This window comes from Amphibalanus amphitrite, unplaced genomic scaffold (genome assembly GCF_019059575.1).
Source record: "Amphibalanus amphitrite isolate SeventyFive unplaced genomic scaffold, NRLGWU_Aamphi_draft 000505F_arrow, whole genome shotgun sequence".
NCBI classification, from domain to species: domain Eukaryota; kingdom Metazoa; phylum Arthropoda; class Thecostraca; order Balanomorpha; family Balanidae; genus Amphibalanus; species Amphibalanus amphitrite.
The window spans coordinates 440,886-464,461 of record NW_024881999.1 but is presented as its reverse complement, the minus strand read 5'-3'; the positions used below and the strand labels follow the sequence as shown (position 1 = coordinate 464,461).

The following is a 23,576-nucleotide window of genomic DNA, read 5'->3' as shown; positions in this document are numbered from 1 at the left end:
TTAGACATCAACATGGTGCTCTGAGGAGCCGGTGAGTCCTCAGAGTCACCGGTGTGGGGCCTTCAGAGCTCCGAGATACTGGTGTGGGGCCCCTTAGAGGTGTCGGTGTGGGTCCTTCAGATGTACAGCCCTCTGCAAACTGCGTGGTAGGTATTCTGTTTCCGACAAAACCGAGAATAACGCGAATACTATGATATCGGTCACTCGAAAATCGTAACAGCAAGACGCGCGAGACACCGCACCTTAGATTGGCATTATCATCGTGTTCATTTTCTATCCAGTTTGGCAACAAAACCCAAAAGTTTATATTTGCCCCAAAAACAAACTTTTGCATTTTGTTGCCACACAAGCCGTATATTTTGTTAAGTGATAGACCCAATCGAAGGAGTGGAGCATGGCGCATCTATGTTACGGGCGGCTGTGACCGCCCGTTGTGGCATGCCTGGCGCCGCCCGTGGCGCCTCCCCGGCTGGCCGCGCCCGGCGCCGCCCCTGCCGCGTGGCCCTCGGGCGGGGTCGAGGGCTGGCGCTGGCTGGGCGGTCGGCGGCCCGGGAGAGGCAGGGAGACCGTGGTTACGAGCGGTTGGCTCTGTGGTTCTTGTTTGGGCCTCTGCCGATAATACAGTAAAGCATCGAGTCTGAGTGTGTTCAGCGCCCGCAACATTTGGCGCGGTCGGTAGGACTGCAGAAGACGACAAAGGGTGAGTTCATTAATTTCATTTGATGATATTTATTGAAATTTAGTTCATGAATGTTGATTATCGTAACTAGTCGGTGCTCGACAAAAAGCGGGCGGTTTGCTCGGAAATAGAACGCCGATATTTTCTGTTCTGAGGGGAACGTTAGGAATAAGGCGGTCCGCCTGGGTGCAGTTTTGAATAATTTGGTGAATTGTTTCCGCTGGCCATGGATTTCAACGACACTATTTTGGTATCGCGAACCCCTCGTTTTGCGGGTGTAGAGACAGATGATTGGGAGCGGTGGATATCTCGTTTCGAGTCGTTAACGGTGGGACTCGGAGACGTTGAGCGAGTTAAGCGGCTGTTGCCTCTGCTGGATGGCGTCGCACTCGATTATGCGCATTCGCTGTATCAGGGTGACAGTTCGTACTCTGAGATAAAGTCAGGACTTGGGGTCCGGTTTGGTCGGTTAATCGAGCCCTTACAGGCGCAGGCCGAGCTGGGGCGCGCCTCCCAGTCGCCGGGGGAATCAGCTGAGAGCTTCGCTGACCGTATTAAGAGACTGGGGCGGGCTGCGTTCCCTCATTCTACCGGTCCGTCAGGGGAGGGAAAAGGTCCTGAGGAAACGTATGCAGAGAGGGCGTTCGTGATGAAAACCCTGACGAGTCGGTTCATATGTGGACTTCGGGATGAGTGGCTCCAGACGAAACTGTGCCACCGTAATCCTGAGTCACTGTCTGCGGCTGTAGCGGTGATCCGAGAGCTGCATAAACGCCAGGAGGTCGTCCAGGCGGTACGCGCTGCTAACCCATCGACGCATACAGGTACTGGGCCCCTTCCCCTGGGTGCTGTAGCGTCAGCTGTTCATGCAGAGGTAGGAGGTGGGTCGCAGCAGGATGCAAGGATAGCTCAGCTGCAGCAGGAGATCGGCCAGCTGCGGTCTTCGTTGGAGGCGTTCGCCGTTGCCAAGACGGACCACCTGCCTGAGGCTGTCAAATGTTACGGGTGTGGTGCCCCCGGCCATTTTCGGCGTGACTGCCCGGTGGTACGCCGTGGTCAGCCGAGAACTGGACCGAGAGCCACCAGGGTGAAATGTTTTTCGTGCGGGCAGGAGGGTCACATTCGGAGCAACTGTCAGTCGGCTGTACAAGCTGCCACCCCGCTCCAACCGTTTTGTTTATTCTGTGGCGAGGCTGGGCACTGGATGGCGGCATGCCATTCTCGCCTGCAGCAGGGGCCTCCAGCAATGGGTGGACGTCGGGGGCTGATGTCGAGGGAAGCCCTTCCATCTGATAAGCCGGCGGAAAACTAGGGGCAGCTGGCCCTGTGGGACAAGAGCCGGCTGCGTGTATCCAGTCCCGATTAACTGCAACAGCCATTCGAGTCCACTTGGGCAGCCTCGAAGTATGGGCGCTGGTCGATTCGGGTGCCGACTTTTCCATGGTCAGGGATGGGCTCCAGCAGCGGTTGAAAACGGAACTGGCTTGTCAGGCCACCACCCCGACGCGGTCCGCGAAGGGAGCTGGTGGTAGCCCCCTGAACATCGTTGAGGTGCTCCGTGATGTCCCTATCCAGGTGGAGGAGGAGTCGATTGTGTGTCCACGACTGGCTGTGGTGTCGGGGCTGGTCTATGACGTGATCCTTGGACGTGACTTCTGTTGCCAAAACAGAACTATCATTGACGATGAGAAGGGGGTGATCCGTATGAAAGGGATGACGATTCCACTTCCAACATACCCTGAGATCCGTCCCCCGCGGGCTAGAGTCATTCTTGGCGATGCAGTAACACTACCAGGTCGTTCGGTAACAACGGTAGCAGCAGTGGTGCAGCGACTTGATGGCCAGGGACCTTTTGTGACGTCAGCAGGCTCGGTAAGTGGGATGATGGAGCCAAGCCGCACGGCGGAGCGTGAGGATCTATTGATTCCACGGGCTGTGGTGGTGATCGCCTCCAATGGCACCATACCTATCCGGTTGACGAATGTCGGAGCGGAGGGCGTCCGTCTCTTGAAGGGCTCTGATGTCGGGACGTTCCTTGCGTTTGGGGGCGGTGAAGACGCCCTGTGTGTTTTGTGTCCCGGGGCAGACTGTGCCGATTGCAATGTGGCGAGCTGTGGAGATGGAGGTAATCCATCTCATGATCCTGGAGAGGTGGAACCGGAGGTGCAGCAAGCCCTGTCACCAGAACTGACAGACTTGAGTGAGAGAGGTCGTAACAAACTACGGGGTTTATTTGAGACCTACAGTGACGTCTTCAGTAAAAGACCGGGAGACATTGGTCGTACAGGTGTGACAAAACACAGGATTGACACGGGGGATGCAGTCCCAGTCAAACAACGTCCACGACGGATACCCATGAAAGTCCGAGACCAGGTAGAGAAACAAAAAGAAAAGATGTTACAGGATGGTGTCATTGAGGAAAGCGAAAGTCCGTGGTGTTCGCCGGTCGTGTTGGTGCGCAAGAAAGATGGATCCTTCCGCTTCTGCGTCGACCTGAGGGCTGTGAACGCAGTGACGAAGGGCTTCGCCATGCCGCTCCCACGAATCGACGACTCGCTCGATACCCTGTCAAGGGCGAGGTGGTTTACCACGCTGGACATGGCCACAGGGTATTGGCAGGTTGAACTGGCGGCTGAAGATCGAGAGAAGACGGCATTTTCGACTGGAAAAGGCCTCCATCAGTTCAGAGTCATGGCAATGGGTCTCAAGAACGCCAGCGGCACTTTCCAGAAGACGATGGAACTGATTCTCGCAGGCCTTGACACCAAAAGCTGTTTGGTGTACTTGGATGACGTCATCTTGTTCAACAGGACCGAGGAAGAACATCTGGCTACCCTGCAGGAGGTACTCCTGAGGATTCAGCAAGCCGGGCTGAAGCTAAAGGCACAGAAATGTCGATTCGCACGCAAGGAGGTGACTTTCCTTGGACATCTCGTCTCCGAGGAAGGGATACGTCCAGATCCGCATAACGTGGACAAGGTCCTGGCCTGGCCGCAGCCGTCATCTGAGGAGGAGATGAAAAGCTTCTTAGGCCTGTGCGGGTACTACGCGCGGTTTATTCAGGGGTATGCCGCGATTACAAAGCCACTTAGGGACGCCGCAGTAGAGGAGGGACGAATCAGGTGGTCCGAACCGATGCGCATTGCATTCGAGCTGTTGAAGTCCACTCTGTCCTCGCCTCCCGTACTGGCTTTGCCAACAGGTGAAGGGACGTTCGTCCTGTATACAGACGCATGCAACTCTGCCGTGGGTGTGGTGCTGGCTGAACGCATTGGAGATGAGGAAAAGGTGATCGCCTATGAGAGTAAGGCACTCACAAAGCAGCAGACGAGATGGCCGACTTACGATAAGGAACTCTGGGCGATCGTTCATGGCATCAGACATTTCCGTCAGTACACTGTTGGTGCCAGATTTGAAGTGGTGACCGACCACAAGCCGCTGGCAAACATACCGACATCGATCGCAGCAGAGCGAGACGGCACAGGACGTCGTGGTCGATGGGCGATCGAGCTGAGTTCTTTCGACTTCAATGTTCGGATCCGCAGCGGTCTGGCCCACGGGAACGCTGATGCGCTGTCTCGCAGACCACCAGATATGGCGTCTGCGGTCCGATCTGGTCAAGCCCAAGGCCAGGGGTGGTGTCCCGGTCGCTCTGTCTCAGAGAGAGGAGATAGAACGGAGACGGTGGGGTCAGTAGCGGGCGGCTCGCCCGCGCCGACGGAAGGCGGTTCGCCTGAGTCGGTTGTGACTCTTGTAGCTCCAACTGCTGTATTCTCAAGGCTTACGCAGGAACCGGCTGCTGTATCAGTCGCTGTGTCACAATCAGTCCAAGAACGGACCCTCCCTCCAATCGCCCAGGCGCAAGCCAGTGACGCGACGCTGTCGGCTCTCCGAAGAGCACACGAGAGGAAGGAGAAGCCAAGGCCTGCAGCGTTCGCTGGGTGGGGAGTGCTGCGAAAACACTGGAGCAAGGTGCGCGTCATGAATGGAGTAATCGGCATTGCCTCGGGTCGACAGTTCCAGGCGGCGGTGCCTCAAACTGAACGGGCCGAGATCATCCGACTGGCGCATGATGATCCATCGAGCGGGCACATGGGTCGCAGACGGACCATCGCCCGGGTGAAGGCTCGATTCGTCTGGCCGGGGATGAATGAGGACATCCGGAGCTTCTGTGCCTCGTGCACGCCGTGTCAGCGGCGGTACAGACCGGCACCCAAAAGACGAGCACCGATGGTTACCGAGGTTACCTCACGACCCTTCCAGAGAATAGCCATGGACATCACGGAGATGCCTGTGTCGAGAAGAGGCAACCGATATGTGCTCGTGATCATGGATTACTTCTCAAAGTTCGTACGAATCTTCCCGATGCCGAATCAGAAGACAGAAACGGTGATGGAGGTACTCCTTCACTGGGTTCAGGAGCTTGGTGTTCCCGAGAGGCTTCACACAGATCAGGGCGCTCAATTCGAATCTCTGATGATGCGTGAGCTGTACCAGAGGCTCGGCATCCACAAGACTAGAACAACGCCTTATCATCCTGAGAGCGACGGGATGGTGGAGCGCTTCATGAGGACCCTGAAAGACATGGTGTCGAAATACATCGACAGCCAGGGCCTTGACTGGGACGAAAGTACCAGATCATACGCCATGGCCTACAATTCTTCCCTCCACGAAACCACCGGTCACACACCTTTCTACATGATCCATGGCTTTGAGCCTCGGTTGCCTTTGGATGTAATGTACGGAACCGATGAAGTCGCAATACCAGCTGAAACCTTCCTGAACAAACGGCTGAAGAACATGAAGCGGGTCTTCGCACAGGTGAGGAGAGCCTCCTCCCAATCAGCTGCTCGAATGGCGGTTCGCCATGACAGCAAACTCAATTTTACCGCGTACCCAACGGGCTTGAAGGTGTGGGTACGAGACCACACTGCCGCTGTGGGAGGAAAACCGAAGCTGGGTCTGCCGTTTAAAGGACCGGTGACCATCGTCGAGAGAAGAGGCACACCGGGGGAGGAAGTTACCTACCGGATACAGGACGTCCGCGGCAAGACACGCGTCGTGCACCACAACGACCTCAAGGAGTTCATCCCTCGTCGGACCGACTTGCAGCCAGTTCAGGATCCGAGTGGTCCAAATGGACGTGGTGAGGCCGTGGGGGTGGATCCCGTGAGCGACTGTGGTAACGAGCATGGCGTTCTGCTCGAGGTGCCGCTAATGCACTTACTCGGGAGAGCTGGCCCATCTGGTGATGTGGGCGTCGCTCAGAGGGGAATGTTGCCGCCAATGTCATACGTGACCAGATCAGGCCGAGTATCGCGACCACCTGAAAGGTTCCAGGCGGGACTATGAGTGTGGTGGAGGTGGTGAAGGCTGTGATTGTGTATATAGTTGTAATGTAAATAGCGTGTCGTAAGTGTCGCATTGTTCAATGTATGATTGTTTCCGTGAGGGGGGAGGGGTGTTACGGGCGGCTGTGACCGCCCGTTGTGGCATGCCTGGCGCCGCCCGTGGCGCCTCCCCGGCTGGCCGCGCCCGGCGCCGCCCCTGCCGCGTGGCCCTCGGGCGGGGTCGAGGGCTGGCGCTGGCTGGGCGGTCGGCGGCCCGGGAGAGGCAGGGAGACCGTGGTTACGAGCGGTTGGCTCTGTGGTTCTTGTTTGGGCCTCTGCCGATAATACAGTAAAGCATCGAGTCTGAGTGTGTTCAGCGCCCGCAACATCTATTTGAAGTGAGTTCCGACCGACTGTTGACATAGCCTTTGAGTAAGTTCCGGTTTTGTCGAAACATGGTGTGTCAAAAGTGGAAATAGCCGGTGCGCTGTCTGGCAACCCGGCAGCCCGCCGCCATTGGGAAATTCATGCTTTTTGTCGCTTTTTCGCTCCCTATGAGTCACTTGATCTAATTAGAGCTTAACTAGGAACGAGGCGGGTCACTTGGACGTATTCGGGAGCCGAATACGGTGTTTTGGAGCCAATACCTGGGAAACACTGCCCGCCCAATGCGAGTTTTTAAGAGTCTGCATGCCCAAATTAACGTTGAGCGCGGCCGTTTTCGGTTGATTTTCCCCGACCTTGTGGCGAAATCGCCTTATTTATTCAACCAGGGTGGGCTAATTCGCTTAACTAGGAATGAGGCGTTGAAGAGAATTATTCAAGGAATAGAGCTGTGCAAAAATATTTTTTGTATTGTTAAAACTGTATCCGCCCTCGAACGATAAATATTGTTGACCCATCAGAAACACACCAGCTGGAATGCGTTGGGACTTGGCTGGATCTAATATTAGCGAGTATCTGCTAATGCAGTTTCTTGGCTTACATAGTACGCACACAAGCATACATACTTCCTGCCCTTGGTTATTCTTCACTTGAATAAAAATTTTGCTATAATAACTATTCCAAGCAGTTTACAGGTTTTAGTGCAGTGCCAATTCGGAACCGTTCAGCGCCGCCTGTCTCCCAGGCGGCGCGTAACGGCTGCCACCGGCCGCCGCGCCGCCGCTCTGGCAGGGTGTTTGACTTCATATCTCTGTTGCTAGAAAAGTTGTGGACCGATTTACTTGATTCTTGCATGAAAAGATTCGCCATTCAATTCTTAGCAGATAACGAAAATTTGACGTCAATTGCACGATCCGCTGCCCATATTGTGGTACTGCCATCTATTGACAAGGCTGGCGAACTAAAGCCGGGCGGCTATTTCCACTTTTGACACACCATGAAAGAATACCTACCACGCAGTCTGCTGAGGGCTGTACATATAGAGCCTTGAGATGCACAAATGTGGTGACCCACAGAGGCGCCGGTGTGGGGCCCCCAGAGCCACCGATATAGGGCCCTAAGAGACACTAGTATGACCCTCAAAGGCGCCGCTGTGTGGCGCTCATAAACACTGGTGTGGAGCCATCACAGGCGGGTGGAGCCGTTAGAGGCCGGAAAGGGCCCTTAGATGCCTACAAGGAGCCTTCAGAAGCCGGCGTGGCACCCTTATGGGGATAAGCGTGTCTACTTAGGAGCCCTTGAGGTGCTCTCATGAGCTCTGTGGGGCCCTACCGAGCCGAAATATGGCCACGGCCAGCTGCCGCCGCATGGCTCTTCGGACTATCATTCTCAGGGGCCTCATCTGCCTAGTTTGAATAGAAGGGCCTCTCAGACCATCAGTCTCATGGGCCTCCTCTGGCTAGTATAAATATGTAGAAGGGCCTGTTAGACCATCAATCCTAGGGGCCTCTTCTGGTTAGTATAAATAGAAGAGCCTCTCAGACCATTAATCTCAGGGGGCCCAGGGGCCCTTTTATTTATACTGTCCACAGGGGCCTGTGGACAGTATAAATAAAAGGGCCTCTCAGACCATCAGTCCCGGGGCCTCCCTAGAAAAGTGTAAATGTGGATAGAGGGCCCCCTCAGATTCATTACGAGTGGACCTCTCTATCAGTCTCAGGGGCCTCTTGTGGCCAGTATGCATATAAGAGCCTCTCAGACCATCGGTCTCAGGGGTCTCTTCTGACTAGTGTGGATAGAGGGCCCTCCCAGACCACCGGTTTCAGGGGCCTCCAGTGGCCAGTTATATGAACAGAAGGGCCTCACAGCCATCAGCCTCGGGGGCCTCTTCTGACTGGTGTGAATATGAGGGCCTCTCATACCATCAGTCTCAGGGGCCTCCTCTGCCTAGTGTGAATATAAGGGCTTCCCAGGCCATCAGTCTCAGGTGACTCTTCTGACTGGTGCCGGATTGAGGGACCTCCCAGACCGAAAGTTTTGGGGGTCTCCTGTGGCCAGTATGAATAGAAGGGCCTCTCAGTCCATCAGTATCATGGGCCTCTTCTGCCTGGTGTGATTATAAGGGCCTCTCAGGTCATCAGTCTCAGGGGCCTCCTCTGACTACAGTGTAGATGGATAGGCCTCCCAGACCATCAGTCTCAGGGGCCTCTTCTGACTATTGAGGATAGAGGGGCCTCCTCTGACTAGTGAGGGTAGGGGGCCTCGGCTAGACCGCCAGTGTCAGGGGCCTATTCTGACTAGTGTGGATGGAGGGGCCTCCCAGACCAGTGTGGATATTGGGGCCTCCTCAGATCCACTAGGGCCTCTCAGGCCATCAGTCTCAGGGGCTTCGACTGATAAGTATGAACAGAGGGCCTCCTTGGATCCATCACGGCCCCTTGGAGTCCGTGCGTGGGGATTCGTGGAACTTATTTTTACCGAGTTTGTTTATTCTGGAAGGTGACGACGTCCTCTCAAATCGAGACGAGGGGCCTCAAGTAAAAAGTGGGTGGGCCAAAACACATGGTTGGCCCCCCCACCTCGAAAAGTGGGTGGGCACTTGCCCACCTGGCCCCCCCTGTTCCTACGCCTATGAATTGCAATTTGCAATACAGGCCTGAGACCAGCGAAGCTAAGAAACGAAATGGAAGCACCACTGCAGCTGTATCAAATTCCAAGCTGTTCAGAGCTTATTGTAACTTGATTCGGAGGTAAACACCGCTTCCGTCTCGACAGGTACTTGTCACAGTTTATACATTATGCAATAGTCAGTTGCAGGGGTCTCATCAAGTCTATAGTGGCTTACATTAATTACTCTAAAGTTCAGTGCCTAACTATTCTGCAAGTTAGGTTGACATGGACACTCCTCCCATATCCACAACATTCGCCAAGCTAACCTCTTGAACAGGTAACTTCGGAGGCCACCCTCGCAAACTAGTCTGACAAACCTAATCATACACACTACAAACAGGCTCAGCTGAACTGTTTTACAGCGACCCACCAATGGGAATTTAACTTCGTTCTTTCTCAACATGTGTTGAAAGAAGAAAGTTAAAGTATCTGACAATTTTACATGAGTTTTAATCACTGCGAAAGCATAGTTCGGAGAAAATCTGTCTAGAAAACCGTCACAAAATATCCTTGAATGTATTGGGGACAATATAGAGACGCTTGCATCAATAGCTGTTGCACTTTTAATCCGTTCTTTCTTAGCTTTGTCAGACTATAGCATAATATATTGTAGCCGAAGGATGGAATTTGAAAATAATGCGGCAGCAAGGATGACTGCTGACACCACAGGTCACACGTGTCATGCGCTGACCTCCGGAACACACCACGTGACCACACAGCCGGAATGGCCTAATTAGCAACAAAAGCGAAAGAAAGGAAGCAAACGATCGATCACGCGATAGACATGTGACCGATACCGTTCAGAGCAGCTCACTCGAGAGTCAAGATCCCAAACAAATCACGCCATCTGGCCTGAGCAGCTCCTGGAAATGAAGTAGTTACGAGACTTCATGTTTCCGTATTGAGACGGGATGACACAGCTTATCGCATACGATTCGAAAACTATGCTATGCTGCACAAGTCCACATTAACCACCCATGCCACAGGAATCGCCCTTCTGTGAACAAAGGACGCCCGCACGGTACTAGGGCGTCTCCTGTCGAGCTGACCGGAGTATCGACCGGTGACCACGCCCCGGCCCGCTCAGCGCTAGCCTGTCAGTGACCCCTTCCAACGGGGAGGGAGGGGAGGGGCACCCTCCGGCAACGCATCCCCTCGGCTGAAGGAAAAGGTACTTACACCCCTCAGCACCCGGTGCCCAGTGTCCAGGGAAGGAGAGGTGAAAAGAATGTCACAGGGCAGGTCTGCGGAGCCGGAGCCGGAGTCTGTCTGAGTTGGAGACGGAGCCGGAGACGGAGTCGGGGTCGGAGACGGAGTCGCCAAAACTTTACCGACTCCAACTCAATATGATTCGACATTGCGCTGCTCAAGGTCGTGTTCGACTCCTGCTTGGTGGAAAATATTACTTCGCTTACCTTAACATACAAGGTAGATTTTGTATGAGCTCAAGGTGGCTCAAGCCATACTCCTGTTTTTGACGATCGTTTTGAGCGTAAATGCAGGGGACTGTGGCTGTACCAGAACCTGCTTTTAGCTCAGTATTTTACATATTTAAGAAGCGGTTAAGGTCTTAAAGTGCGTAGGCATTGTTTCAGGCAAGACTCAGGTATCTCCGACATAAATTTAGGCGTAATAGCGTGGGTTCTAAGTTTAAACACAGACGTCAAGAGTCGGAGCTGGAGCCGTAGTTGGAGTCGGAGTCGGAGTCACGGAAAATACATTGACCCAAGAGCCATGCCAAAGGGCATGAGCTGACAACTCCCCACGGCCGAATGGACGACACCTTACGGTGGTCCCAGCGCCCACCCCAGAGCCATACCATGGATGAAAGAACCCTTCTTCCTCCATGGCCAATGGCCATTACCGTGGTGCCCCTCAGCACGGCCCGTCCCCAGCTGCCACCTCGGCCCGTCCCCAGCTCTCGGCCCGGCTCGACACTCATGGGTTTCTTCCAAACGGTCCCAGCCTATCGACGGAGACACTGGCGGGCCGAAGGACGGGCTAATCCGGTCATAACCGGACTCATCCAGTTCGTAACCAGCCGAGGACGGTTTCACAATGCCAGTAGATAGCGGCGCGCACGGCCAAGTCAGCGTAGCGCCGCGCGTGCGTCGCCAAGGAAACATGCCGTCACCCTAGCCGGTACAGTCCGGAATAGCGAAGCAGGTTCGACGGATGCACGGTAGGTGAAAGTGTCCCGTGCACATGCGAGTTGTACGAAGTTGGCGTTGGAAACTAGAGTAGACGCGTAAAAACTGTCGAATATCAAAAGGTGCTCCAACAAGTTCACGTTGTTTATGAGCTTGGCTGAGGTGGGTGGAAGACGGCCTTGGGTGGAAGAGTGGGGCTTGTTTATGTTATGTTATGGTATACGTAGGCGGCAAGGCACTGGCCGGAGGGAGTTATAGGCTATGAAGTTCAAATGCATAACTGCATAAGATGAGGTGACTGTATCACCAAATAAAAGTGCATGTGATGAAACTTTCAAGAATTACCATAGCACCACGGTGTATCTCTCCAAAGTGGATGACTAGAAATTTGCATACAACGTACGTACTGCGTACAGCGTACCTACTTTCAATGTGCAAAATAAAATTGTCTTGACCTAGGATGACCTAGCCTTGACCTGAAAAAAATTAAGTTCAGGGTATCGTTAGGCAGTTGTTCCGGGCTATCAGCCACCGCTCGAATTCTGACAATCGGCCATATAGTAGTTTCAGAGATAGGAGGGGGGGGCTCTGTAGAGCCCCCACCCCCACCCCCAGTCGTCCGCGTTATGGAAAATACCCCAGTCATGCGCGGGTTAACATGAAAAGATGGCATGCTAAAGAATCGGCTTATAGGGACTTTCTTTGGCGGTGAAAGGCATGGTTTTGTATCACTTGAGCTTTTTTGGATGTGTCCTTGCGTTTAGCATGGGACTCCCGATCGTGCAGAAACCAAACCACAAGCGCTGCGCTTCTCTTATAATGTAACTCGTACTCCTTGACGAAACCCGTAATAACTTCTTCGGTTGTTCGGCCTACTCAAAACAAAGCACCGAAAATATCCTAAACTATGCGAACTTAGGTCCTAACAGAAAGCGATGCATAATGGCTTGCATAATGGGTGAGGTAACGATCCCCACTAAAACTGGAACACTTGGAACTGACGCGTATAAAATGCTTCGTATACTCTGTGACGTTCATTCATGGAGAGCAACAGTTTATCGGTGTTGTGTGGCAGGCACGTAGCCAGGATTTTACTCAGGGATGGGCCACAGGTCGCGGTCTAGTGTCTTACCCCCTCCAAAAAGGAAAACTTCTCGGATTTCGCCCACTATATTTTATGGTGGTGCAGCTGTTTTACTTATTTTTATTCTTCATTTTATTTTATTTCATTTTATTTTATTTCATTTTTTATTTCACATTTTTTTCTCATTTTTTATTTTATTTTTTTTCGCCTTCAGGGGGCCATAAGCCCCGTGCCCCCCCCCCTGGCTACGTCCCTGTTGTGTGTCGTGTCTATTGCTATGCCATGTGAGGACACACAATACCCGTGACCCGATGCTGGCTAGCCGATCACAAGGATCGCATTGTATCCAGTGGATCAGCTTTACCGACAAAGCGAATGATTAGTGGAAGAGATTCGATGCTGACTGGCATTTAGTGTTCATTTGTATAATCATGCCTTGAATTGGCTGTCCAGGTTCACACATGCATATTTAACAATGCACACTGAGAGTAGGCTGAAGGTTCAGACTTCAGAGGTAGCGTAAACGAGTATAAGGAGTGACTGTGTCGATTCATAAGCCTAAGAACAAAATGTTTTCCCTACGATAATCATTTTGTGACCTTCTTGCCAGTTCAGCAGCTCATTCTCCTACGTTTGACGCTAAAGGTAGGACACTAAAACAAGAGCTTTAGACAGGCTATATTTGTCTGAAAATTTTAGCACTTTGATATATAGGTATAAGTTTCAGGTTAACCCTCGCCCCGTTGGGGGGCCAATTTGCCCCCCCCCCGTGTTTTTTCCTAAATATCAAGAAAACGGCGGCGGCCGCCCGCCAAATTTTCAGTACCTTCCCGGACATCAATTTGACACCTTTGACACAAAATTTCAAGTCTTAGGTCACCTTAGGTCAGGAGTTATTGAGGTCAAACTGAGGTCATGTTCGAGCAAAAATGAGCACAAAACATGCAATCTTGAAACGCTCACCAAATCTATAGTTTAGTTACCAAGTAATTTCAAAGTTCGTTATATGGTCATGTAGACAAAAAGCGGCGCTACAAAAATGATATATCGGATTTTCAAAATTTTGGATTTTTAAACCCAAAAAAATCAAAAAAAAATTGTTTAGAAAAATTCATTAAAACCCAAAAATTCGAATTTCGAAAAACTGGAATATATGTGATAGTTCCTGCCCTCTTCTATATACATACCAAAGTTCAGATCGATATCTCGTTTTTTGGCAAAGTTATAGTGAAAAAAACTGTTCAAAAATGATGACGTCAAATTTTTTAACTCAATTTTTAGCGATTCTAGACTACGTAGGACAAAACAAAGACCACCATTGAACTCCCCGTGACGAGTTGCATCGAATCGATACCCATCTTATGCAAAAATATCAACTTTGAAATTTAACCTAATTTGACCTGACCTTGACCTGACCTTGACCTGACCTTGACCTGACTTTGACCTGACCTTCACCAGAACATAATCTAAACTGACCCTAAAGGCTGCCTGACCCACATAATCGTATTTGGCATATAAAATGGACCATAATACATGCATCACATGATATTTTCATATTGTGACCCTCAGTGACCTGACCTCTGTGACCTGACCTGGTATCAGTGACCTCAAATAGCAAAATATGTGTTTGAAGAACATTTCCCCATCGATGATTTTCAATGAAATGCATTTTACTCGATTTTACAACGCTGAACGCATTTCTTGAAATGCCTGTAAACGGTGAAAATTCGACCTTTGACCTGACCTGTGACGTCATCGGTTTGACCTAGGTCAATAAAATTGGGTCACAAGGTAGTTCTCTGATGGGGGCTATCCAACACCGTTTGCCACTTGTCGCTAGGTTGCGTGGTTCTCGAGATCTTAGGGGGCCAAATTGCCCCCCCCCCCCAACAGGGCGCGTTGCTCGGCAGAGCCCAACGGGGCGCGGGTTAAGAGGCAATTTGTCCCAAAACTTTACGATATCGAAAGGTGACCTTGAACAACCTCTGGTCACCCAAACTTTGACCTACCCTGAAAACTACCCAAACACTTTTTCCTGTTTTTATGCTTTTTCTAGCATCGCTTATCGCATGTCGCAAGCTCCCATGTAGGAGCCGACTTAGGAGAGGACCCAAATGTTCTTTTTTTACTTCTTCCTTCAACCTCATCCTGAATTACGTAGCTACGATAAAAGATTTCTCTATTACAGTACAGCCCTTACACGGAATAAAGGTCAGATAAGTGACCCAAATGTGACATCGGGGCTTGCTTTTTGTAGATGACGTGGAGCAAAAACGTCGCTAGAACGGATTTCTGAATCATCTTTGCTGTGTTATAGCTGCACCGAATGACATGCTTTTTATTGCCGGACAAAACATTGAGATCATTCGCGATGGTTAGGTCAGCAGGGGCACATTTCTCATTGTCTCATAGCTCTGATATAAATTTCACATAAAACTACGCCACATCAAATCAAACCGTGCAAGTCTGTACAAGTTGGTGACAGAAGGGATAGCTATATCTTGGCGGAATTTTCAATTTACACAAGCTTGAATTAAGGATAAACCGTGTAGAATGGACACAAACGCAGGCATACGTTAAGTGAAGGCTGCTAGTAAACTGGCCTGAAGACCTGCCGTTAGATGAGGTCATGACCTGAGCATACCTACATACGTCCACAATTGGTGTCTAATAAGCTATTCTTAGCTTCGAATCGTTAGTGCAGCCTTTTCTGACACAAACAGAGAATAACTAGGGTGGTCAAACTGCTCCCCTCCCTACCCCGCCACCAGGGCAGAAGCTAAGCAATCGACGATCGACACCCCAGCTATCGATATTCTGGCAACAAAGCTCTGCAGCGGCGGCTGCCGCGCGGCCTCGGGGGGGGGGGGGCGGCAGCGGGCGGGCGGTACGGGGGGGCGGGCAGCGAGCGGGCGGGGCCGCCGCGCGCCGACTCAGCTGGGTGCTATAGCTGGTTGTGTGTATACACGCGGTGGGGGAAGGGCAGATTGCGATCCGACGGCTCGGCCGGCAGACGCGGCGCCAAGCGTCAGGACCTGCAGACGACGTCTCACACCTGGGGCATGCGGTGAGTAGGCTGCCTGATGCCGCCTTTGACCGCGGGCACCCTGCTGCTGGTCAGACGGCCACTACTGCCTGGTCGCGCGGGAACGGGTGTGCGTGGGGAGGGGGGATAGGTGTGTGTGTGGGGGGGGGGGGTGCGTACGTGGAGAGGGTGTTTGAATGTGTCTGTGCTTAGCGCATGCATGCGTAGTGCGTGCAGCGCTGCGTTGTTTGTATGCATGAGCACGGAGCAGTGAGCAGGTTAACCCGCGCATGACTGGGGGGCATTTACAGATCCCCCTCCCGTTTTTCGGCAATATCTTCTAAACCGTTTGATGGATCAAATCGAAACTTTCGGTACCCTCAGCGGCATCAATTCGACACCTTGTGTTAAAATTCCAACATTCTAGCTACCATAGTTTGGCAGGAAATGACGTCAGAGTAACGTCATGTCGGCCGATTTTGATGCAAAATGTTGAATTACGGCAAACGCTGTCAAGAGCTTAGTTTTAACCCTCGCCGGACCTATTGGTTTTCTACATACGCGCCGGCCGAGGGGGGGGGGGTACGATCCCCCCCCCCCTCGCCGTTTCGCCCCTGGTGGAGCTAGCGCGTCGCGGAATAAACGAGCGTGTGCGCCGTTACGAGACGCAGAGATTGGTACCCGATTTTAAGGTCCTAGGTCAACCGGTGACCTCTGAGGTCAGGTCAAGTGCCCCAGGGTACGGTTCAGTTTTTGGTGAATAACTTCGCAAAAAACGGCCGCAGAGCGCCGATTTTGGCAGCATCGTGTTCGCCTCGCTCAGGCGCGTCGAATGATATACTTTTTGTCCGGGTCAGGTCAACTTGGGGTGTTGACCTCAGGTCAAGGTCAGGTCAGCACCCCCAGGTCACGAAGTTGGTCGAAAGAGGTCATGTCGCATATCATTCGATTCGGCAGGCCTTCCTGAGTCCATTGGTGCCTTTCCCGACTCGCTAGCTCAATTTGATCAAGAGTTATTGACGAAAAACTAATTTGACCTTGATGACGTCATAAATGACGTCACGCAAGGTCAACATTGCAAAAGTGACGCATCTAACCTTGCAAGGAGTGCATCAAATCACGATTCTGTGTGCTTGAGATAGTTGGAGATCGTTCCCGGCGCCAGAATAGCAGTTTGAATTTTTCCCCATTGACTTATAATGGTGAGGTCACGAAAATGACCTGACCTCATATGACCTTTAGGAAAAATCCGAGATATACAAGTTGTGGGACTCATAATGGATACTAGATCTTGCAAGTTTCATTTCCCTGTGACATCTCCTCTGGCAGTGAGGGCGTTGCGAAGTTGCGACATCTGAAGACCGTGCAGAGGTTCACTTATGACGTCATAGGTCAGTGACCTGACCTTACCCAAAAATGCGGTTGGTGTCAAAAGATCCGGCTTGGATCAAAGGTCAGGTATGCCAAGTTTCAGCTCTCTATCGCCAGCGTGTTCGGAGCTATCGCGAAAAAACCCTATGGGGGGGCGGCACCCGCCCCCCCCCCCCTCGGCCGGCGAGGGTTAAAGCTAGATCCAATTGCTTTACGTCAGTGGACTACACATACCTACACGTAGCTATCAAACTGTTATCTCGAATTTTCGAAATTTTGAATTTTTTAAAATATGCTTTTACAATTACAAAAAAAATATATTATTGAATATTATGATGGTAGAAAATGACCTTATGGTCATGATACAATAAATGATACTAAAATAAGTCCAAAAAGTATTATGATATATTTCGACTTCCGTCGTCTTCAGAATGTACATTTTCGGAATTGTCGACGAGCAAATTCAAATCCTTTCAAAATAGCGTGCAACATTTTTGTGAGATCTCTGGCTAACAAATTACAGTCAGGTCATACCTATGATAAATCTTAACAGCGTAGAATACAATGCTTCAATATCACTGAAGAGCAATTGGATAAATTCGATCTTCAGTGATATTGGAGCATTGTATTGTACGCTGCTAAAATTTATTATAGGTATGACCTGACTGTAATTTGTTAGCCAGAGATTTCACAAAAATGTTGCACGCTATTTGGAAAGGATTTGAATTTGCTCGTCGACAATTCCGAAAATGTACATTCTGAAGACGACGCAAGTCGAAATATATCATAATACTTTTTGGACTTATTTTAATATAATTTCATTGTATCATGAGCATAAGGTCATTTTCAACCATCATAATACTTATAATTATGCTCAAACTAGCCATAGCCCACCTCCAACGAATATATTTTTGATTAAAAAAAATGTTTAAAAAAACAGAATATATATGATAGACCACACACTGATTCTAGCAAGTTTTAGCCCAATATCTTCCAAAATAGCCAAGTTATTTGCATTATTGTCAAAATTTTACAATTATATATTTTGCAAAACCATTTTTCAGTACGTTTTTGACATCATACAGCAATATAAATGGCACCATCGTGTTTCTGAGCTAAAACTGCATCTGCTAGACACCTTTTTTGTTGAAAAAATTCATTTTCAAAATTTGACCTTTTCTGATCTGAAAGTGACCTGACATCCGGTAAATTCAGCAGAAAATGACCTCAAATGACACAGACGACATTGTTTTTGAAATCTCCGATTAAAGTGGACCATAAAACATGCGGCACGTGACCGATACATGATAAAGGTACAATTTTCGTGACTTAGGATGACCTGGCCTTGACCTGAAAAATTCAGAGTAAAAGCTCGGTACCCTCAGGTGCCTCAGGGTATCTAAGGCATATATCAAGGAGTGTGTAAACCAAAAATGAGCCTGATCGGACTTGTCAGCCGGCGGCCAGAGCCTAAATTGTAAACAAGCAAAAATGCCGACAATTTTTACTTTGACCTGACCTGTGACGTCATCACTCATCGGTGACCTCGAGGTCAATGAAAATAGGTTTCGCCTGACAGTTTTCCAGGGCTATCAGACACCGTTTGAATTTTGACAATCCGACCAGTAAAAATTGGAAATACGAGAGGGAACTCTGGAGAGCCCCCCCCCCCCCCCGTCACTCGCGTCACGGAAAATACCCCAGTCATGCGCGGGTTAAAGGATTGTGTTGTGTACACATACCTGTTAATGAAGCTGGTGGACCGAATGCCGAAATCTAACGGTTGTGGTCATTTCCTTGTTGGCTAGATATTACCCCTAGGCACGCTGTATGCTCAAACAATTAACACCGTAAAATGTTTTGCTTATGATTTAATTTTGTTTCTTATGCCATGCAAAATACACTCAAATGAATGAGCCAGCTATTATTTGTTACATGAATAACTACATGAACTAGCCACAGGATTGTCTCGCATAAGGAGAAAAAGCGCTGGTTGTGATGTGCCGGATAGCCCTTTGCCTGCCGAGGAGATCCTGGTGCCACCCGGTCCCGATAGTTTTTGTATCGTGATTGTCCTGGAGGAGCTCGAGAAAAAAAGCAGGAAATGACACCCTGATCTTTTAGCAGCCGTGACGATTGGCACCTTTCTTATTTTCAGGTCAAGTTAGGTCATTGAGCTGTGTCGCCATACATAAAACCCTGCAATATGATTATGCCTGGTCCAATATTTTTTTTTTCTAGTAATCTTGCGTCCCAAAATGTTACGACTTTGTGACCTTCTCAGTGTCAACTGTAAACTGGCAACCAGGGTTTGGTTTTCAGGGAATGAAACTTACAGCAGTGGTTAATTCAAATCCTTTGTTGCTGATAGGTATCTTTAGACTCAAATTATTTGTTGTTTACATGTGTTTTTTTTTACACGGGGCACATGATGTCAGATCGGCCACATTACTTTTATCATATCCCTTATCACATTGCCCGACCAGAACTTTCTGCATTGAGCAACTTTGCCCCAACGTTCATCATATCAGCACTCACCCGAACGAAACCATGGCCAAAGTTAATGAACCGGGCTTATCATCAAATATTCGCCTCCCAAATCATTAATTCAAATTTTGAATGACAAATTCCTGCAAAGTTCGTGTATATTAATTAACCACATAAGTACAAACATGAATATATGTTAATGAAACATTTTTTATGAGCTTTTGATGCCATGCATTGATCTCATGAAGTGAGATTGGTCCTTCTTCTGGCGACGATCGCCATTCGCCTGGGCTCTCCCTTATTGGATTATTTAGCCTGAAATAATCTTTCAATCCGATCCGGGTCAAGCCATTTCCCAAAGTAGCTAAGAACGCAGAACGAGTGTGTCCTGTAACCTTACCACTAGTGTCGTCGATGGCGACACGACAATGCAGCCAGGGCAGTACATGCCGACGCGACACAGCCCAGCTGGTGTTCAAGGTGATACCTGTTGTGCAACATCACTGCGACGGTTGGCGCTGTTGCCAGTGTTTGTTTGGGCTATCAGCAGCGCGCTGCGCGTCGGGCGCTGCACGCGACTCGGCGGCCGCCCGTCACGTGAGCCGGCACGTGACCGGCTGTGACGTCACCCGGCCCGGGCGGGACCAGTCGCCCCCCCCCCCCCTCCGCTCCAACCCTACCAGCCTCAATGGCGCAGCGACGCTACGACCGCCCCCCCCCCCCCCGCACGTGAGTGGCACGGGCGGGGAGGGGGTTGTCAGCTGCCGACGAAGCGATTCGCTTGATTACCGTCGGGGCGCTAGTATTGACGTTAGCTTATAACCGGAGCACAGTCCCGGGTGCCTCAGGCGATCGATGAATCGGTAACGAGCTGCTGTGTCACGTTGTGCTGCAAAAGACATAAAAGCCATATATAAATACATTTCTTTATAGAATCCTATATATGTAGCAGCCGTAACTCGTTTATGGCATCCGCAACCAGCTTAGCTATCCGATCCCGTAGCACAGCTGATACAGCATGGGACCTCATGAGAACCCGGGTTTGGGGTTCTCCGGCGCTCGATATTAGGTATGAGAACCATAGAGGGTAAATGCGGATGGTTGTGGTTGGCAGCCGCAGTCAGCTGAATTTCAATGCCACTGAGTAGGACGAACTGTGTCTGACTTTGATAGGAACGTTGAAATTTGCGCGTCTTAAGTATCCACCGATTCAACCAGGAGTTGCTTAATCGGACAATGGGGTTGAGGCCTGAGCAATGCGCCCTGTATAGCATGAACTCTTGTTTTGTCAGTCAGGCCATTGAAACCAGAGTAATGTAAGGAACTATACCATTTTTAACATTGGATTTGAACTGGAATAGCAATTTTGTAGCTTGAGCTGAGACGAGCACAAATCTAAGGCCTCTACACTCAAACGGGTATCCGAGTCAAATAATTATATCGATTTTAGCTCGGAAATCATTCCTTACGGAGGAATGCGGTACCTTACGGAAGAATGCAAGGAATGCAGCCGTCAATCGTCGGCCAATCAGCATGCAGATGGTTTTGAACTACGCGATATGATTCGTTAACGCGTAATACGCTTCTGCTGCAAACACTGCCTCTATACCAAAGACTGAAAATAGTTTTTCGTAGATAAATTCCTTTATTTAAAAAAAATGTCTTAAGTTCGAGGGCTGTGCTTTTAGCTGGTACGATTTGTTGTGGAGTGCTCCATTGCATCTGACCCCTGACGTCTAACAGCATCCCCTCTCCGTGTGCCCTCAGATGCGGCCATCATCGCAGCTGGACGGTCCTCCTGGCGGCCTGACGTTTCAGAATGAGTCACCAGGCCGCCCCTCGTCCGTCCAGACGCTGCCCTGGGCCGGGGTCGGGTCAGCCCCCGACCCGCCCGTGTCGGCGGCTGGCCTCCGTCCAGGGCGGAGGAGGCCGCTGCCTAGGGCCGTGCTGCGAGCTGCCGCCCTGCGACTGATGCGAGCGATGCGCCGCCATCATCAGATTGAGCGAGAGCTGCGGGCGCTGCGCCGCGAGACGCACCGGTTCCTGCTGGGCCTGGTGAATGACCCGGCGGCCCTGCAGCTGTCGGTCCCAGCACCAGAGGCTGACGACCGACTGCCACCGGCTGAAGATCGACTGACGTCGTCTGTTCCTACAGAGAGCAGGCTGCCCTCGAGGCTGCCCGTTCAGCAAGAGATGCAGACCCTGCGACCACCACAGAATCTGCCTATTCGCCCACAGACGCAACCCCTGCGACCGACACAAGACGAGTCCCTGCAGCCGACGGCCCCGACACTGCACAAAATCGACACCGGCGAAGGCTCAACTCTCGCACACGCGCGATCGACGCAGACCCCTCTCGTTTTGACGCCGATGGTGTTCACTGATGTTGAATCTGGCGGCTGTGCCACCGCGCTTGAACAGCGGTTCGGTGAGGCCATCAGTGGTGCTGCCAGGTCTGGTCGGGGTCGCATCAGGTCACACCCCAGGGAACTGGGGGATGGGAGTGACCCTTTGGCCGTCAGGTCACATCCTGACGAGCTTGCGGGCAGGAGTGCCTGAGGAAGACTTGCGAGCGAATGGCGATGCTGCCGGCAGCAAATGTGTGGTAGTTTTTAAGTTTGTACGTAACGTTTTTGTATTGCGTTTTTGTATAGCTTACGTATTTTGATGGATACAGATGGTTCATGCGTGTTTTGTGTTACGATGTCTGAGTATATTCTAAGCCTTTTACATTACGAAAACTACAATAATCATAAGTTCTGGCAATACTGATACGGAGCAGTTCTCAGACAAGAATGACGGGATTACTGTCAGTAGCTTTAGCAGCACCACACTCCACACACACACAGCGAGGGGTCGGCACTCAGCCTCACGTGACAGGAGCGGGACACGTGTCAGCCGCCGCACGTGGCGAGCGCACGTGCGTCCCGCCGCGGTGAGATCCCTGCGCTGATGTCGATTCAGTGGGGACTTGTTGACGGCGGTGATCCTGGTATTAGAACCCGACCCACGCACGTCATCTCACCTATAACCCGAGACATTGCAGGGGAGTGCTTTCCTTTTCCGAACAGCCTCCGGCTGCCCAGTGCCCAGGCGTGGCAGGCCTCGGGTCGTTCACGATGCAGCGCTATTACGGAGGTCTCAGCCGAGCCGGGACAGTCCCCGCTGCGACGAAGGCCGTGTGCTTTGTGGACCGTTTTTACCGTATTTTCTGTAAAGCCGAGCTGAGAGCGGTGCTGGGACCAGCAAAGTCGTAGGCTTAGTGGGAATAACGGACGGGGAAGTCCACAATACATATGGGTGCGATTATCACCTCGCCGCGCGCGCTAAGTGGAGGTAAAAATGTCTGTGAATATTTCAGGCAAGTAGCAACTGACGATAAAAAATTAAGTCCCAAAGTACATACATACATACATAAAGGTTTATTTGACCACGTGACAGTCAACGACTGGTAAAAAGGCCGTAAGTAAGCTATTTTTTATTTTGTTGTCCCGTAAGTTTTTCTCGCGTTGGGAATTCGTGGCAGGGGATAATGCCTAAAATTTTCTTTGTAGGGTAAGGTGGTCCTTTTGGTCTAACGAGGCCTTTTCAGAGCCGGAAAGGTGATGGGAATTAGGGGAGACATTGGTCTGAAGTCTGAACGGCTGCACCCTGGTGCGCCGCCGTGGCTGAGCCCGTCGCGATGGACAAGGCCAACTGCCACCCTACCGCACGTGAGCCGGTTACTGAGGAGTGAGGAGCTTCTCACGTCGAATGAAGGCCACCGTCCAGTCCGGATCAGGCGGTTCGAGGCATGAAGAAGGATTGGACTGTCCTGAGGATGGAAAATGACGAAGCACAGAAAAGCTGCGAACTCTTTAGCTCACCAGACCATGTCTCTCCATCACTGATGCTGCCCAGTGGTAAAGGTCACTGGTCAATCAGTAATCATCACAGAGTATGCATATGGGGAGCTGCGACAGCATATACCAAATGCTGCATTAGATTTATGTAATTAAAAGTTTGAAGTTGAAGTTAAGTTGTTCTTCGGGAGCTTTAATTGTAAACTATGTCATGTATTCAATTGTGTATTTTATTTAGGTAATTTGTAAGTTGATTAAATGAAAATGCAGCATGCTACTTACACTTAACGAATGCAGTGAAGCACAATAGGTCCAAGCACACAACTAGAATTTCACCGAACTTACTCGCACCTACCGGAAAGCAATCTAAGAGACGTTTCACGGCGACAAACAACTCCGGGAAATGTGATTGCAGGAGACGTCAGGGAAACGCTCTACAGTACGTTATATAGCTCCTCGCCAGGGAAACGCGATACCGGCAAACGCCCACAGTCGCACTGTACAGAGGAAACTGTACACAGTGTACAGTGTACGCCGGTTGGTGGCCAGAGCTA

At 50.8% G+C, this 23,576-nt stretch overlaps 1 protein-coding gene across 2 annotated transcripts; it reads left to right on the top strand.

Moving 5' to 3' along the window:
- The first annotated feature begins 455 nt into the window (after positions 1-455).
- LOC122392889 lies at positions 456-21,869 on the top strand. 2 transcript variants are annotated; one of them, XM_043388238.1, is made up of 2 exons: positions 456-700; positions 20,948-21,869. In XM_043388238.1, exon 2 carries the CDS (start codon positions 20,948-20,950, stop codon positions 21,737-21,739), a length of 792 nt encoding a protein of 263 aa, XP_043244173.1. In that variant the 5' UTR covers positions 456-700; the 3' UTR covers positions 21,740-21,869. The 2 variants fall into 2 exon arrangements, with proteins under 2 accessions (XP_043244173.1, XP_043244172.1); XM_043388237.1 differs by lacking the exon at positions 456-700 and adding an exon at positions 15,231-15,364.
- The last annotated feature ends 1,707 nt before the right edge of the window (positions 21,870-23,576 follow it).